The sequence below is a fragment of the Polyergus mexicanus genome, unplaced genomic scaffold (genome assembly GCF_030449975.1).
Source record: "Polyergus mexicanus isolate NDT 795.1 unplaced genomic scaffold, iyPolMexi1.0 SCAF_15, whole genome shotgun sequence".
Classification (NCBI taxonomy): Eukaryota; Metazoa; Arthropoda; class Insecta; order Hymenoptera; family Formicidae; genus Polyergus; species Polyergus mexicanus.
The window spans coordinates 1,114,838-1,131,635 of NW_027223335.1; the positions used below are offsets into that span (position 1 = coordinate 1,114,838).

The window sequence follows — 16,798 nt, forward strand, 5'->3', positions numbered from 1 at the left end:
CGCGAAAAGAGTATGAATAGAAAAAAATATAAACGTGAATTTAGCTTGCTTACAATATAACATTTTAATAATCTTCAACAACTAGTTTTAAGCAATTAATCAGTAATTGTCAACTTGTTGTATCAGTATAATGGCATTAATGTTAGTTTGATGCTAAAATTAATCGTAAGCGATATAGCAAAAATAATAATCACGAATTAAATACAGTGAGAAAGTCTGTTATATCGCTTGCAGTACTTTTGAACGTAGAAATATGTATAATACATTTGTAATATCGCCGTAATTATACGTAACGGATTCAAGATCTCTTCTCTAAGGAAATTTTAGATTTTTTTTTCTTCGTATTTATCGTATTTTTTTTCTCGCGATAATGTGTTTGTCATCTTTTATTTTCGCCGATATATACATTATTTCTACATTTAAGGCTCATGGCGCATGGCTTTCCGTTGCGTTGGCTCGAAAAACTGCGGACGAGCATCGTTCCACTTCGTGGAAGACTCCGTTAGTTAAGTGCCCGCGTATCGCGCGAAGTCGTGAGAGCACGACCTCGCCGAGAGGAACGAGTAACTCGCTTTAGCAAAAGGCTATTTTGATAAGCGAATCGTCGCATCAACGAGTAGTTTCGAATTCGGCAATATTGTTCGACAATATTCAACAAAACCTACCGGTAAAAATTCGAAACGAACTACAGTATATTTTCGAAAAACTTATATTTACCTGACCTGATAATTTTTATAATGAAAAAAATTATATTTTTTCCTTTCCCTCAAATATATATTTAATATATATTCTCGGCAAAATTTCACAACATGACGTATTTGTCTGTTGAGGGGGAGTGTCGGGATAATTTAGAAATTATCCATTTCAAGTAATATTTGAGAATAATTAGAGCTCTTATCAGCTTCATACGAATGGAAGGATAAAACGCGTGACATAGGCAGGCGGAGAAACGGCCGCGATCGCAGATCTCGCGTGGCTATCTTACGTGTCGTTTCCGAGATTTCCGAGAAGTCGGCCGGAAGGGACAATAAACATAATCGCATCGCAAACTGAATCGCAGACTCCGGCGGCAGGCGGTGTGTACCCGTTACCGGGGCCGGTAATGACGTATAATTACTTTCCAGCGCCTCGCGCGCACAATCGCCGCTCGATTTCGTACGACGTCGTTAATTTTGCACGCGCCGTCGGCGTTAATTAATGTGGGTTCTCTACGTCGCGCGACGTAAAATGAATAAATTCAAACGACTTTGAAGAGCCTCCTTCTTTATCTCTTTATCTTTATCTCGCGCTATGATAAAAGAGACGAACGCCTACGCCTTCAACGTTGCGTTTCATCCGCAACAATTCGTCCGACGTTCTGCTTTACGGATAGAGAATTATTTTTATTGCAAGCGACACACCTGTTTTATAATGCTGAATATTTTAATAAGTATAGAGATTAAAACCGATGTGAAAAATATCGTTTACGTGCCAGTATTTTTCAATTTTCATGTAATAATCGAAATAAAAAACAGTTGTTTTAAATACCAATATATTGATATTAAAAAGATATTGCTATTATTATATTATTGAATATTTTACATGAAACATGAAATCGAAGCTTTTATTTTCCTTTCGCAATCCAAAGCCCCGCTATAAACAGATTTAATATTCTCTTAATAAATATAAATATGATTAAATTATAAAATCATTTATAATAGTAATAATACTACGGTATAATATATCGGTATATTTCGGATATAGTAATATTATAAACATTTCGATTATACATATATCGGCACATCTAATAACGGTATAATTAAAGATTTTTATCATTGCGATTTTAAATTAGAGCGTAGATATGTACACGATATACCGGTATAGAATCGCTAGCGAAATTATCTCGTTATTGAGTCTCTGCTGAATAAAACGTCGGAGGCGTCAATTTTGCGAAACTCGTTGCGCGCGTTTATCAATGTTCGCAATTTCGCACGCGCGAAAAGATGCGAGACGATTTCTTAAACCCGTAGCTTATAGGGTTTTAGCACGCGGTGAGAGACTCGTGCGGTTAAGAGTCTCGTAGCCGACGAGCGCAACGAGAAAAGTGGCCACCGCGCGTTCAGAGGTAATAAAACTCGTATTACGCAGCGCGTAATACGCGTATAAAGTATTCACGTACGTAATAACGCGCGAATAAAGTCCCGCCAAATATTTGTGTCCATACACTTTTAATCATACATATCTCTATCGCGACGTAGCGACATTCTATAATCTATAAATTATCGTTATTATAGATATCAATCGCGATTTTTTATCAGACGTATTTTCACCCCCCCGTGAGGCGCATGTCGCAGAAATTTACGTAATTTTCGAAAGAATACAGAGGGCGATGGCAAGAAAGGGGGGAGGAAATGGAGTGGATGTAAAGGAAGGCGCCAGCGGTTCTTGGTGCAGCCGGATCGTGTTCCTGGTGCGGCAATACCGGTATCCCTTCATTCCTGAGTAATCGCCAGGCCCAAGGCATACACTATCCACCATTCGCCATTTTCTAAATGCGTCGACTTAATGTAAGCGCGTTACGAGGGACCCGCGGCATTCACCCGAGTTTCCCGGCAAAACTTTTCTCGCGGGCGATTCTTGCAATTTCTCGTTAACTTCTGCGCAACTTCCTGCTCGTATTCGCGTATCGTATCAATTACTAGTCATATTTATCTTCGCGCTATATATTATGAAGGGGAGAGTCTCATTTATTTTTATTTTTTTTTTTTTTTCTTAAAATTTGCATTCAAAACCATCATTTTCGCGTCTCTTCAAAACGTTGCGAGATGATCAGTCTAAAAAAAGAAAAAGAGAAAGCGTGACACGTCGTCACTTTGTTCAGTAAATTCATCGCGTTAACGAATTAGCTCGAAGCGACAAGCTCCGGATTCCAGAAATTCAGGGACCGAGGTTCAACCACGGTAGAGTCGACCTTCCCGGAATGCATTCCCGTCAACAAGACACAGTGAAGCTAATAATACGCGACTGTGACACGCGGCGAAAGAAAAAATACTCGACATTAATTAATTGCATCTGTGGATTAGATTAGAACTTCGCTTTCGATGATCGTAATATCATGATGTCTTTGGGAAAAAAATATATTAGATTATCGAATGTTCGCGTTAATTTCGTGGGTGGTTCATCCACCTGGCAATGTGCCGGACGTTATGACACGATGACAGTGCGTCGTCGGAACGGAACAAATGCGCGCATCAGATGGCGGAGCTTAATCACCGTCGAGGGATCTAAGAGATAGCCTTGACTACGTTTTAATTACTCGTCGCATCGGACAGAATGTAGAATGACATCAAGATGACCGCAGAGACGGGACGCGGTGCATTGACCGTACGTAAAAGAGCCCTCTCCAACTTTTCCGGCTCGTTCTTAATCAGAATCCGATGCAAATGAGGTCGACGCGAGCGGCGACAGCGATAACAGCCGTCAATAATTACTTGATCGCCACTCGATCGTCCTTTTCCACTACTCCACTCCTACTATCAAGGTAGATTCAATTGCCTCTTAGAACGCATCCCATCGCAATTTACAATTATTTGTATATTTATTTATAATAGATGAAATATAAATACCAGCATTTAATTTAATCTAGCTAATGAAGAAAAGATACCAAAATAGATATAGCTTTCCTAAAAAGAAAAAAAAAATACATATATACCTCAACTTCCTAGCAAATTAAGTAATGCATTTTATCAGAGTTGACATAAACTTGGTCGGCTTAATAATGAGTTCACTCATCAGAAACCTATAGTTTGTGCATTCGTTGCTTGTTTATATATTACATTGATCTATATCGAGAATTTTTTAAGTATTTTTTTTTTTTTTGTATTCCTTCATAAGTTACATAATCAGTAATAGTAAAATATCTTTTTAATAGTTTCTGAATCTGTCTCATATCTTGGTTATTTTTTACATTTTTGTAACCAAGTAAAGATAACAATTATAAAAACATTTGCAGACCTCAATTTTCCTTAGCTTTTAAAAAAGATCATTTGCTCAGAACTTTCAAATAATATTATCAAAATAATATGATAACAATTTCTAATATTTCTAGTATTTCTCTCCTCTCTCTCTCTCTCCCTCTTTCTCTATAAATATGCCTTCTTATTTTAAACATTCAACTAAGAGCTAAAATTTGAAAACATCATATGTCGGTTTAGGTATGTTTTTCCTTTAAATTACGAAATCGTTTTATTCAATAGCATCATAAATGGTCATCGGTAACTTTGACGTTTGCATCGCGATCGGTATCGGCGAACGGGCTCTGCAATGAAATCGGCGGCCGGGATCGCGTGAAATTACACGGGGCTATAAATCCGCGGCGGAAGTGCATATCGTACGTAAAGTACGCAACATCGCGCCGCGTACAATTACCTCGTTTTCTACACGCCGCGTACAAGGAAAGAAGCGTTTTCCAAAGGAGATTGACGGTAGCACGAACGCGAGAAGGGGGACCGATACGCGCGGTGTGTAACAAGGTATATATATATATATATATATTTATTGTGTGTGTGTGTGTATGTGTACATTTATTTATATATATATATATACATATACATACTATACGTAGACGAAGGAGCTATGGCCGGGTATTAAATAGCGGTATTTACGAAGCCACAATTATCCCCCGTTTTCATGCCGATGATTCCTCGGCTCGGGCGCGGGGCCTCGGACTTTGACTGGACGTGGGAACTCGTCTCAGACTCGAGAATTCTCGGGGGACGTACGCCCGCCGCGTTTTCCACCGGTTGCCGTTATCGTGCCTTACCTAGATCGAGCCCCCTCCCGATACATTTGGTGGATCATTGGCGTTTCGTATGACCTGCGTGCGGGAGAGGTAGCGGAAAGTTCGTGGAATTTGAAGCGAACGGACGAAGCCGATCGCGAGGTGAGGATGGAGCGGTCGCACGAGCAAATTTAGACCTTTCCGTCGACTTAATCGCTCCAAGGTCGCGCGCGATCGGACGGACACGCGATCTCGAACGGCGAAAATTTCTCAGGTAGAGCGACGACTCTCTCGTGACTTGAAGCGAACATTAAGATGACGCGGACGTCTAGGCGATTCTTGGCGATCTGTATCTTGGCAATCCAGACGAAGCAGAGCGAAAAACAAAGACGAGTTCGCGGTTATTCCGCTAATGCTTCACCGTCAAAAATTTTCTAAAAGTACAGACATATTTTTGTCTGAATTCTCAGATTTGGATGTTTGAAAGAAATTTCAGACAATCTGTCTCAATCATCAAAAATCGTTCCTCTAAAAGTACAGAAGCTTTTTTGCAGATACTTCATCTAAAGTTTCAGTCAGTTTTTTTTACAATGCCGTTAAATGTTACGTCAAATTCTTTATGTAAAAATATATCACGAGAGAGAAACACACACACACACACACATTCACACAAATATAAAATATTCAAAATAAGAAAGAGACACATATTTACCGCTAACGTTTATTTTATCGCGACACATATCTCATAGAATGACTAACTGATGTTGTCGACGAGGAAACAAGTAATTAATTCCGCGTTTGTCGCTAATTAGGGAAATTAGAAAAATTATATTCATTCGATCTAATTCTATATAAAGATCGAGCGCTATTTCCATTCGCCTGGAACGAAATATGTATCTCAACGCGACGCAGATGATTACTAAGTTGAACTACGAGTTCGATTTACATAACAATCATAGTTACGATGATTTTTTGCGCACCGGTCGACCGGATTTGCTGCGGTTAATCGACGCAACAGTCCGACACTATTAACGATCTCGTGAACACTTCGATCGACAGTCAACGTTCCTCGTCATTTTTCTGCCTACAAACCGCAGTTACTTGCCATGCGAGAGTTTTTTATTCGCAGAAATGTCGGATAATCGCGTGTTCCAGTTTGCGTCAATGTTTCCTTGATAGCTCGCGTTGCGAACAGGACAAATAAAGGTGACTGGTTTCGTTAATGACTTCAATCTGCAACGTGCAAAGGTCGCAAATGGAAAAATGACGCAGTCGATATACAGGTTCAATAACGCGCGGCAAATTAATTCCTAATCACTCGCAAAGCGCGAAAAAATATAATGCGGAAAAATATAATTGACTCGAATGAGTTACCGGCAACATCGATACAATCTTAATGAATTAAGATACGCATTATCACAGGGTAAAAAAAAGCGGTAATATTCCGCGATCGCGTCGGGTTTCGCGATCATCGCGACCGGTTTCTTCCGAACGCGAAGGAACGCGCGCGTTTCACTCTTCGAGTGGTAATCGCTCGATATCTCTTTGCAACTTTGTTGACCGATTACGGGAGGAACAGAGTAATATACGAAACGATAAGCGGCACCGAGACGGCGGGCGTCGCTAAGTTGAAATATTCGCGTAATTTTTAAACAAGAATTCTCACTGTGTAACGCGCGAAAAGCGTGTACTCTCGTTTTATGTTTCGTAGAAATTGCCTTATGACACGAGTGTGAATGCGGACTTTCAACAATGCTTTAGCAGTGCAGTATACTATACAGTAGTTTTACAGCGATAGATCGAGGAACGAGATAATAATATACACACATATATATATATATATATATATATATATATATATATATATAGAGCACGAGTTTGATTTTTCTTTCTTTTTTTTGAACGACCTTATTTTAATATTCATAAATGGTTGTTTAATAATAGAGCAAAAATTCTTGATACGCGAGCGCAAAATATTAAAAATAATGATTAAAACGACAGTAAATTTCGATAAAAATAGTGATTTACATGCGCTTGCTATAATAACGATATAGCAAACAATCTATAATAAATCAATTTATCTGGAGGAAATATCTTTCTTATTTACGGATTATCTTGGAGATTAAGCCAAGTGATTAAACGCGATCGTGAGCCTGGCTCTTGACGATCCAGGAAAGAAAGGAAACTACCGGGATACCCCTCTTTGAACGTGGCTTCCGCGTAACAGAGCTACCGACCGCTGTCTGATTCGTGAATGCCTTTGAAAGAGGCCGACAGAAAAACGTCGTCATTATACAATACATCTCGGGAGGTTTCGTGTGTATATCGACGAGCGAGAACTTATGACAAGCACGCAATCTACGACGAATCTCTCGTGTAGCGTCCTTGAAACGCGATCAATTCCCACCCTCGGTTACTTACGTTTGTGTGTCGAGAACGCATCGTCGGTTTTCTCTTTTTTCGTATGCCTGTCGTTCGATATCGTTTCTCGGAACTGAGATTACCTTCCGTGTGCGTAAGCATTTTTCTGCTACCGACTTACGCAACATCGATCGCGAGCGAACGACAAATGCTAGAGGAACGGGACGATAGAAGAATGCGCGAAGTCACTCCTCTCTTCAATGCCATTGAATTTCTTAATAAATAGAGAAATGAAGTATTATTTAATATGTAGGCTATCGCGGAGTCGCGAGCTCGTTCTGCGACATCTAGCCTATAATAAAGTCGATCCTGCGTGGATGCATAAATCGATATCGATACGATCTTGTCGTCTCTATCAGATGAGAAGGTAGGTCGCGCTTCACCAGCTTTTGTGAATGACGTACACGCACGCCGTTGCGTGATCGCCGTTATCAATGCACACGACCTATAATACCATGCGACAAAGCGACGAAGGTTGTCAAGGAAGGATCGAGGATCTGCATTTACGGATCTGCGGTTCGACTGGAGTTTGAGCAACTCTGTCTTCTGAGAGAGAGAGAGAGAGAGAGAGAGAGAGAGAGAGAGAGAGAGAGAGAGATAAAGCGCGAATATATCGAAGCCACGGAAATTATAATCGTAAGCTGCAACGCGAAATATATTCCGGTCCAGAGAACATACTCGACGGGCTAGTTACTGGCGGTGCGTGTTACAAACGATAACGCGTTTCTGGTCTTCGTGTATAATAGGCCAATCATACGCGATCGCCTAGAGACAGAGCGATTAGCATAATCGTTGTTATAATAATTTGATACGCGGCTACTAACCAACCGCGATTACAAAACGATTGTGGATAATTACGTCTGATTATCGACAGACCATTGCGAGCATTTCGGCATCGTTTCCTCGATACGATATTAATTGCATCGTAGGAATGCGTCCAGATAAGCCGACGACGTTCGCGCGAGACTCACTTTGCTTGCTACGATTGTACCAATGTTAATGAATGTGAGAATGACTGGTTGATTATCTTGATAGCAATAGTAATTTTTTTTTAATGTAATTCAGTACTAAAAAACTAAAAAAAAAAAAAGAACTTGCGATATCATGAAAACTTCCTACGAAAGTGTTACGAGGTATCGGGTGGAAAAAAAGAGCAAACGGAATGATAAAAATTCTACTTTGCGTCATGATAAAGTGAACCCGCAGGGAAAAAGGGGGAAGACATCGCGCCGCTGGCAGAAAATAAAAGTCCACTCGAATCCTAAAGTGATATACGGTGTTCTCGATTCCCGCGCACGCGTCTGTCCCGCCCTCATGAATTTCATTGACTCAATTTTCCCCAAAACCACTCTTTCTCTTTCTCTCTCTCTCTCTCTCTCTCTCTCTCTCTCTCTCTCTCTCTCCACCATCGGCATGAATGAAAGAGTCGCGCGTAAAATTTCATAGGATGACGGAAAACATATTCTTACTGGATATTGAGCACAGGCGTGTCAGCTGCGCCGAAAGCATTTAACTCTGAAGGTGAAAAGTTTATTTTCGGATTGTATTATATTACTGTTCGTTTCGTAATCTCTTTAAACTTTATCTCGTGTACTCAACCGTGATACGAATCCGGGAGTCTCGCGGATTACGAAAACACTGCGTCAGCAACGGTGCGCGCACATTTTAGCGGAATGTCCGCATCGATTCCCGCGGTCACGTCGCTCAGAGACCTCTTCTGCTCCTCTTGTCTCGCTCTTTCCCCATCTGCCTCCGGCCCTTCTTTCCCGATCCCTAACCGTACGAAATCGAGTCTGCTGTCGCCGCTATCCGCGGACGAATCCACCCCGTGACACCCAACGGCATTCGCCGACTCAGTATCCACTCGAGAAAACCAAGATGGTTACCGCGCGTCAGCACTTTGCGTCTTCGAGGAGATCGGTCCGATGTATCCATCCGCGGTAATGTAAGCGAGTGTGACCCTTTCGGTAATCTTGCAATTTCGTCACGTGACAAGCGACGCGTATCTTTATTTTTGAAAATGAAGAAAATGAGATTCTGATAGCGATTTATGACAAACTTATCTCAAGTCCCTTGAAAAAATTTCAAAAGATTATTTAGAGAATTGTATTATTTTAGAAGCATTATTTGTGCGGGTATATTCTTCTCTGATAATGTACAAGCTCATCTTCCTGTGTCCTCTTTTTCTCTTTTCTTTTTAATATATCGAAAATTTTTACGAACATTTTCTAACATTCCATCGATTTCACGAGTAACTGTCCGATCAATTCTTATTCAACCATATTCTTACAATGGTTCACGTTGTTTTAATATAAACCGTACGAAGGGCAAGAATTATCTCCTTCCGATCGCAATGATCGCTAGCTATCGTAATAAAGGATAATCACAATCTCGATCGTGTTACCTGTCTCGCTCTCTTACCTTTAACCCATATATAACGCCCGTATATAATTCAAGTTAATCTTTGCGCAGAAATTTAATTTCAGCTCGTCCGGATTTTTACCGTCGTAACGTCATCGCTCCTTGTCAACTCTTGTATATGATGTAGACAACGAAAATTTACCTGCCGAGAGACGAGTCGCGCGGTGAAGAAGCGAGCGACATGCTCGCGGATAATCGATCGAGCCATCCTTGGCTCGCTCCCGCGTCTTCTTTCCCGGCTCGGAGTATTTACGGAGGATCGATGCCGCGGAACGAAAAGAGGAGGGAGGGAGGGAGGGGGTGGGGGGGAATGGCCGTTAGGGGATGGCACGGAGAAAGAACGTTTAGGATAGCTCTCTCCGTCGAACGGCCGGATAATAATCCGCGCCGTGTACATCCTCTCTGTTACCGCTGCAGCCACGCTACAGCCAATTAATCCGGCAATCACGAGCGGTTCTCCACTGCGCTCCAACTGGTTTATTTGCCATTAAGGAGGAACGGATACTACACTGGTCGCGCCATCGTGTCGACGAACGGACGGGATGAAGGAGCAACGGGAAAGGGAGACGAAGGGGGCGAGATGGACGAATCGAGGATACGCGCGGTCGCCATTGTGAATGGAGAGGTTGAAAGATGATTTTAAGATCAAAAAGATTTGGGATTTGTCGAAATTAATTTGACGCTATTTTTCGTAATTTCAATCTCATTGCGCATCCTTTTTCTTTTCTCACCCTCTACTACCTTCGTTTCCCTATGGCTCGTTAACTTTCTCCCCGCCTTTTGTCTCCTCGGTCCTTCTCCACTTCTCGAATTTTTCCTCCTCTACCCCACGGAGTCTTCTCGCTCAATCTTTCTCGCCGACTACTCCATCCCCTATCTCCATTTGACCAGCCTTCCACTCTGGTGGCCGACCAGTTATACGAACGAAGCCATCGTACCGCTATAACGCGCAAGTGGAACGTGCTCTCGAGGGCCGTCATTCATCTCTTCCACCTTGCCTCCTCGTGCACCCCACACCGCGGTCGGCACGGAGATCGCCATCTCCGGATATATCGTCGCGAGATTTTCTCGGCTTTAACGCGTTATATCCGAAGCATCTTCACCCTCACGGCGACTCGCCGCCGTAAGTCACGGCTTTCTTTTAAATAATTTCCATTCGTGATTTACACAATGACATTATCGTACTTCATCAAAATACTTTGACGTTAGATAATACGAATAAATATTGGTAATGTTATATATAAATATTGGATATTGCGGTATTTCCATTAAACAATTATATTACATGGAGAGAGAGAGAGAGAGAGAGAGAGAGAGAGAGAGAGAGACAAGTTATCAAAATCGACATAGGTGTCGTAAATCGATTACTTTTATTTTTCAGCAATTGAATACTGCACTTTATTAGAATTAATATAAACTTGAGAGTCTTTCAGTTTATTCAAAAAATTCATAATATATGTATTCATTACTCGTTTATATGATAAACCGACCGTATGAAAAATTTTTGAAATTTGAAAAAGTTTTCTCCAAACTTTCTTTGACAAATTACATAATAACAGTAATAGCAAAGTATCTTTTTTAATGTCAATGTTTTTAAATCCTTCAATTTTGTTTCTATATTCGTATCTCGGATTTTGTAAAATGTTCTTGTACAATAATTTTTAGTAAGTATATTTTGTTTTATACGTACACGTATATCGAGATCAATTTCTTAACTTTAAATATATTTAAATTTTTCCTTTGAACTATCAGTTAAAAGCTACAATTCAAAAATGAAATGGTATGAAATGATAGATTTGATATCTATTTTCTATACGATATCTTGTGATAGAAATAAAAAAAAAAAAAACATAGAGCAAATATTTTATTCCGTATTTTCTCGACGTTTCTAATCCTTTTTCAAAATAAAGACGTAATACCAATGGATCATAATTCGCGGAGAATAACACTACGTATCTCTCGCAACATTGTATCGCATTCGAATTTGATCACATTGAGAGCTCTCTCTTTCTCTCTCTCGACGGTAATTTTCGCGGCACTAATTCGGCAAAGCTTCATTAATCCGACGTCGGTGCCCGGTACTTAGGCGACGCGGGGGTATAATCATAGTTTAAATTCGGATCCCATCCATTGAAAATCAGTGGCTCTGACCCGTTTCGCAATCAGGATACCGGTTAGGGTGACGGGGTGGATGGGGGCTATCATAGGGCATTTGATCCGCGGCGGGTCATCAATATTGCATGAAGGGGGGACCGCCGAACGCGCGTACGATCATGCCGAATGCTGGGAATCAAAATAGTGACGGAGAGAGTTTATAGTTCGTGAGAGGGGCAGTCCGCGTCCCGCGCATTGCGAGTACCGAGTTTGCGGATTCGAAATCGTACGTCTAATCGAGTCGAGATCGAACGTCGGATACTCGTCGACTCATCGAGACGCGCTCGCCATCCAAACACTGATAGTCCCCCGCACTTTTCCTATTGTCCGTTAAATTGATACGCTGCATGTTGCATTTTAACTTGCTCGGCTAATATAAAGAAGAAGAAAACCGTACGCAAAACTATCGAGACTAACGCGTAAAAAGAATTTTACACCGCATTATGCTACAATGGAAATAAAGAATATTTTAGCTTATAATTTTTATTTGTGAAATTGTTGCTCTCTCTCTCTCTCTCTCTCTCTCTCTATCTCTATCTCTCTGTTTCTTTTTGTTTTTCCTTTAGAGAAACCGTACGCGGTTGATTCTTTACAAGCTCTTTGTGTATCTTTGCCGTAAAGTAGATCGGAGAAACAAATCTCGCACGATAATGCGAGGAGCTCGTTCGCTCGTTCATGCCGAGGCAGTCAGTTCCAGAAGCTGTCCCTTTAATAATTTATTAGCTAGCTCGCGTTGAGGGGAGCGAAAGGGGAGCTCCTGATTGTGTCGTGTCGTCTGTCCCCTGCAGTGTGTCGGGACGACTCGCCGCGGGTGGTCCTTGACACGAGCCCGAGTACTTCGATGCTGTTGCTGTTATTAATCCAGGGAACCGCGAATCGATTATTTACCAGCACGACGAGCCGCGTAAACTTTTATTCCTGCCGATCTAATAGAATAAGCAATACGGATTAAAAAAAAAAAAAAAAAAAAAAAAAAAAAAAAAAAAAACACTGCACAAAGAAAATATTTCGATATTTCTGCAATTGTTCCCGTAAAACAACGAGACATCGGGATAATCTACTAGCACATGAAATCCGTATCGTCGCTATCTATCATAATTATCACTCGGCGACAGCCAATGCGCGACCAATTCGCGTTAATTCGTTACGTCGAGAGGGTTAATGATCGAAGGGCCCGCAACGAACTATCGCAACAGTGCGGTGATCGCATCACCGATTATTTATTTCGCCGCGGCGCGGAAGGAGTCGTAGGGGAAGAGGGGAAGGGAGGGGGGGGGGGGTGGCGGAAAGGCGCGTTAATAACTATTTCGCGGTATCTCTCGCACTTATCGCACATGCGTCCGCTCGTTTATGCGAAGCTATCAATTACGCGGATCCTTAGAGAAACGTCTCGCCATTAGCCGGCCCCGGGCCGATTATTCGACCGTAAGTCATCGCGTAATCGGCCCAGGACATTAGGTCGTCGATCGCGCGATTCTTCCGTACGATCCACCGGGACTTTCCGCGCCTAAAAATCTCCTCGTTCGCGGATGATTATTTGGAATTGCCGGGAAGGCTCGCGAAGACGTCACCGATAAGAGAGTCTCGCGTTCCGCGTTTCCCTCGTAAATCGATCACATAAATCGATTTTCATCGTATCAAAACACACGCGCGCTTTCTGCGACCGTCTCTCGCGATCCAGCACCAATCGCGTGTAAATTAATCCAACGACAGGCAGCGATCGCGCCGGATCGCTCGTTCGCGCGCGCGCGCGCCCACGTGTGTACGTGAATGATACATGCGTATTTCGGGCCGCGTATATAATAACAGGTTGCCAGTACCGGGCCCTCTCTTACCCTCTCGCGGCCTTTCAAAGCGGTGATGTATGCGCTAATTGTGAGGCCCTTCGCTTCGAGACCCGGTCTCCTTCCCCCCGCTCCCTCCGCGTGAATCGCCGTCGCTCTCCGCGCACAACCGCTCCCCGGTATCTTTTTCTCTCTTTCCTCCTATACGCGCTTCATCGAGAATATAATATATATATATATATATATATATATATATATATATATATAATTTGCTTAGTTTTTCTTACAGACGGGAGAGTTTTTGTTCGATACTTTGAATTTCTTCGCGTTACGCGGAACACACTGATAAAAAGTCGCTTACCGGATGCATCGAATTCAAGCTATTATTACATTATATTATAATGACAGAGCGACTCGCAATGAGTGACGCAACTAGAGTCTTCTTGCCGCGTTAAATGCAACATAAATAAAATAACGTAAATTAATGACGTAAGTTAGAACAAGTTTGATGCTTTAAAGAATGACGTTTTATTTAATTCATATCTTCTACGACATTATCATTATCTTGAGGCAAATTGCAAGGATGGATTAAAGCGAGAGAACTCAATCGCATCTCTTTACCCTTCTTCATCTACAGAAATACCGGTAGGATTCGGATATTGCGAAATCTGAAAAGGGTGATGCGAATGGAGAATCGGCTTGTAGTAGGTAATGTGATTCCGAAGAGCCGACAGATAAGAGGGTTATTTCATCTCTGTCTTGCCTGAAGGGTTTCGACATCTGCAACGTCGGTACATGCACGATGCATCGATTGCCCGCGGCATGGCAATTAAGTAATTAAACAAATCTGTCGAAGGTGTTACGAATGAGTCTGTGCACGCCTCGCGATCTCTCGTACTGCGCAAAAGGAAATAAAATTGTTGCCAAAGTCGCATGATCTGTATTATATCGGAAAGTCCTGTCCGATGCATTCATATACACATAATTATTACATTAAATTGATGATTAATTAAGTATAAGGGACGGGCGAAATTCAGCATGAATTTTTTTATTCCCGCTTGCTTTTTTCGCGAAATTATAACGCGTCTAAAAAAATGTAATTAATTATTATCCCCTAAATATACGCAATCGTACTACAATAGTTAATTATTTATCGAAAATTATAACGTTATCTCAGGAAAAAGAACGTCCATATAAGAAAAATATACGAGAAATGTCGTCTTTCGATTTCGTCTGTCCTGAATTTAGAAGTAGATTAAACGCGGGCACGAATCTCATCCGAGGGAAAAATAAATCCCATGCGTTACGATGTTGTGATTCGGGCCGACAATCTCGTTGGTACGCAATCGGCCTTGCTACGAACATTAACATCCAGTCCGATCCCGAGTTTAATCAAACGCTAACCGGCGAAGATTTAATCTACCGCAGACTCCGTCGAGAGAGAGAGAGAGAGAGAGAGAGAGAGACGACCCTTTCTGTGCCTCTTTGTCTCTTTCCCTCTTCTCCCATTTCGCGTCCTGTATATCTCATTCTCTCCTCCATCATCCTTCTCTCTGTCTCGGGTAAGTAATATAATCACAACATCGGGGTGGCGTCGTTATTTACAGGCACTCCATTTGCGGTAGTGAACGTCGGGCCAACGAGGTCGATCGTGGCGACGATATTGACTCCAACCACGATTAGGGGATAGGCTATATATATGCGCGAGAGATTGTCGGGGGTTACACGCTCCCTTAACGCGCCTCGGGGTTTTGATCTCTCGCTTCTAATGCGATTCGGAAGCGACATCGTCCGCGTTGCGACGCGCGCGTCGCTTTCACAAAGGGAAAGTAAAAGCAAATTAATAAATATGAAAAGATGATTCGCGACGTTGATTAATCGATTTAATACTTAACTCGGCGCGGTTTAATCAAAGAGAATCGCGAAAAAGAGTAACTCCGTTTTCGCGTGATGGAAACTTTGATACACCGGGCCGGAAAGGGACGATACTATCGACGAGCGCCCTCATCTCGATTGAGTCGTTCATCCCAAACAATCTCGATCTGGTAGCCTCGCGGCGAAGAGGACAGTTCCTTTGTCGCTTCGCCGGGATCGATGGGCGACTACCATCGAGAGCGACACTCGGCAATTAAGCAATTAAAACGTCGCGCGCGACCTCCTCCCTGATCCATCGACGATTTCGACGAAGGAGCCCCGGCGATAATCGACGACTATCTCGACGCGCGCAATTTAGTCGCCGCTAGTATCGAGAATGATTCGAGTACATTAGACGCTAACGCATCGCAAAGCTGGACTTGATCTTATCTATATACCGTGGCGTCGCTCGTGGCGATTGATAGATCTCGCCTTTGCTGCATTCGTTAATAAATCGAAATAATTCTAATTTTTACGGTGGACGTTCCATCGAAATTGTAATGTCGGGGATTTGAATTATATAAACGGTCGAATGCGCGATATAATACGCAGCGTGGTATAATATGTACTATAATTCGATGTTCACGATGTCGCGGGATGAGGGAAGGGGGCGGTCGATATCACGACGGATGTCGCTCCGCAAGCGCGAGAGGCTACGATGATTCGTCGGCTCGGATCGCATAAGGTACGATCTTAATTCTAGTAATCTTCGCATCGGAGCTGCTTCCGATACGGCGATGCCGCTGGATGCTGGCGAGGCCCGATAGACGTAAGAGGCCGATCTAAGCGAGCGCACCGAATAATAACATACAGGAGCGAGGGAGGGGGGAGAGAAGAGGTGCGCGCCCTCCGTTGCGCTCGCGAGACATTCGGAGTAACGGTAGGGGGCGAGATACAGATAGATAGAGAGAGAGAGAGAGAGAGAGAGAGAGAGAGAGAGAGGAGGGATTCGATAATTACTACCGGGAGTCGTGGAGGCGGCCCGCGGAATCCTCCTCCCGCAACGAGCGCAAACGCGCAATTATTCCCCATCGCCATCCGACGCCGGGATCTCCGATTCCGCGTTCCCTGTTCCGATACAGCGTTATATACCACGCGCGCACGCGGATGCCGCCCCGAAGAGGCTTCCGGTGTTCGATCGTAGTGTGCGCCCCCGATATTATCTCCCTCGCTCGCTTTCGCTCCGTTGTTCTCGGATTTCCCGTGCGCGTGTCGACACGTGAAAAATCGAGTCGAAGATTGTACAAAACGTATTTCACATATCATCGTCGTATTCTCTTTTCTATTTCCGTCTACGAAACATTATATATTAACGTACAATATTATTATTTTATATATAGTTATA

At 42.6% G+C, this 16,798-nt stretch overlaps 2 protein-coding genes across 10 annotated transcripts in view; one reads left to right on the plus strand and one right to left on the minus strand.

Annotated features, from left to right (window-relative positions):
* Positions 1-16,798, minus strand: part of LOC138939837 (uncharacterized) — a 180,279-nt gene that overhangs the window by 45,197 nt on the left and 118,284 nt on the right. The window lies entirely within an intron of this gene.
* The window catches only part of Sp1 (transcription factor Sp9), a 65,532-nt gene continuing 58,658 nt past the window's right edge, over positions 9,925-16,798 (plus strand). The window contains exon 1 of the mRNA XM_070308059.1: positions 9,925-10,226. Coding sequence (XP_070164160.1) covers positions 10,182-10,226 — 45 coding nt within the window. The 5' untranslated portion in view covers positions 9,925-10,181. The remainder of the gene's footprint in view (positions 10,227-16,798) is intronic.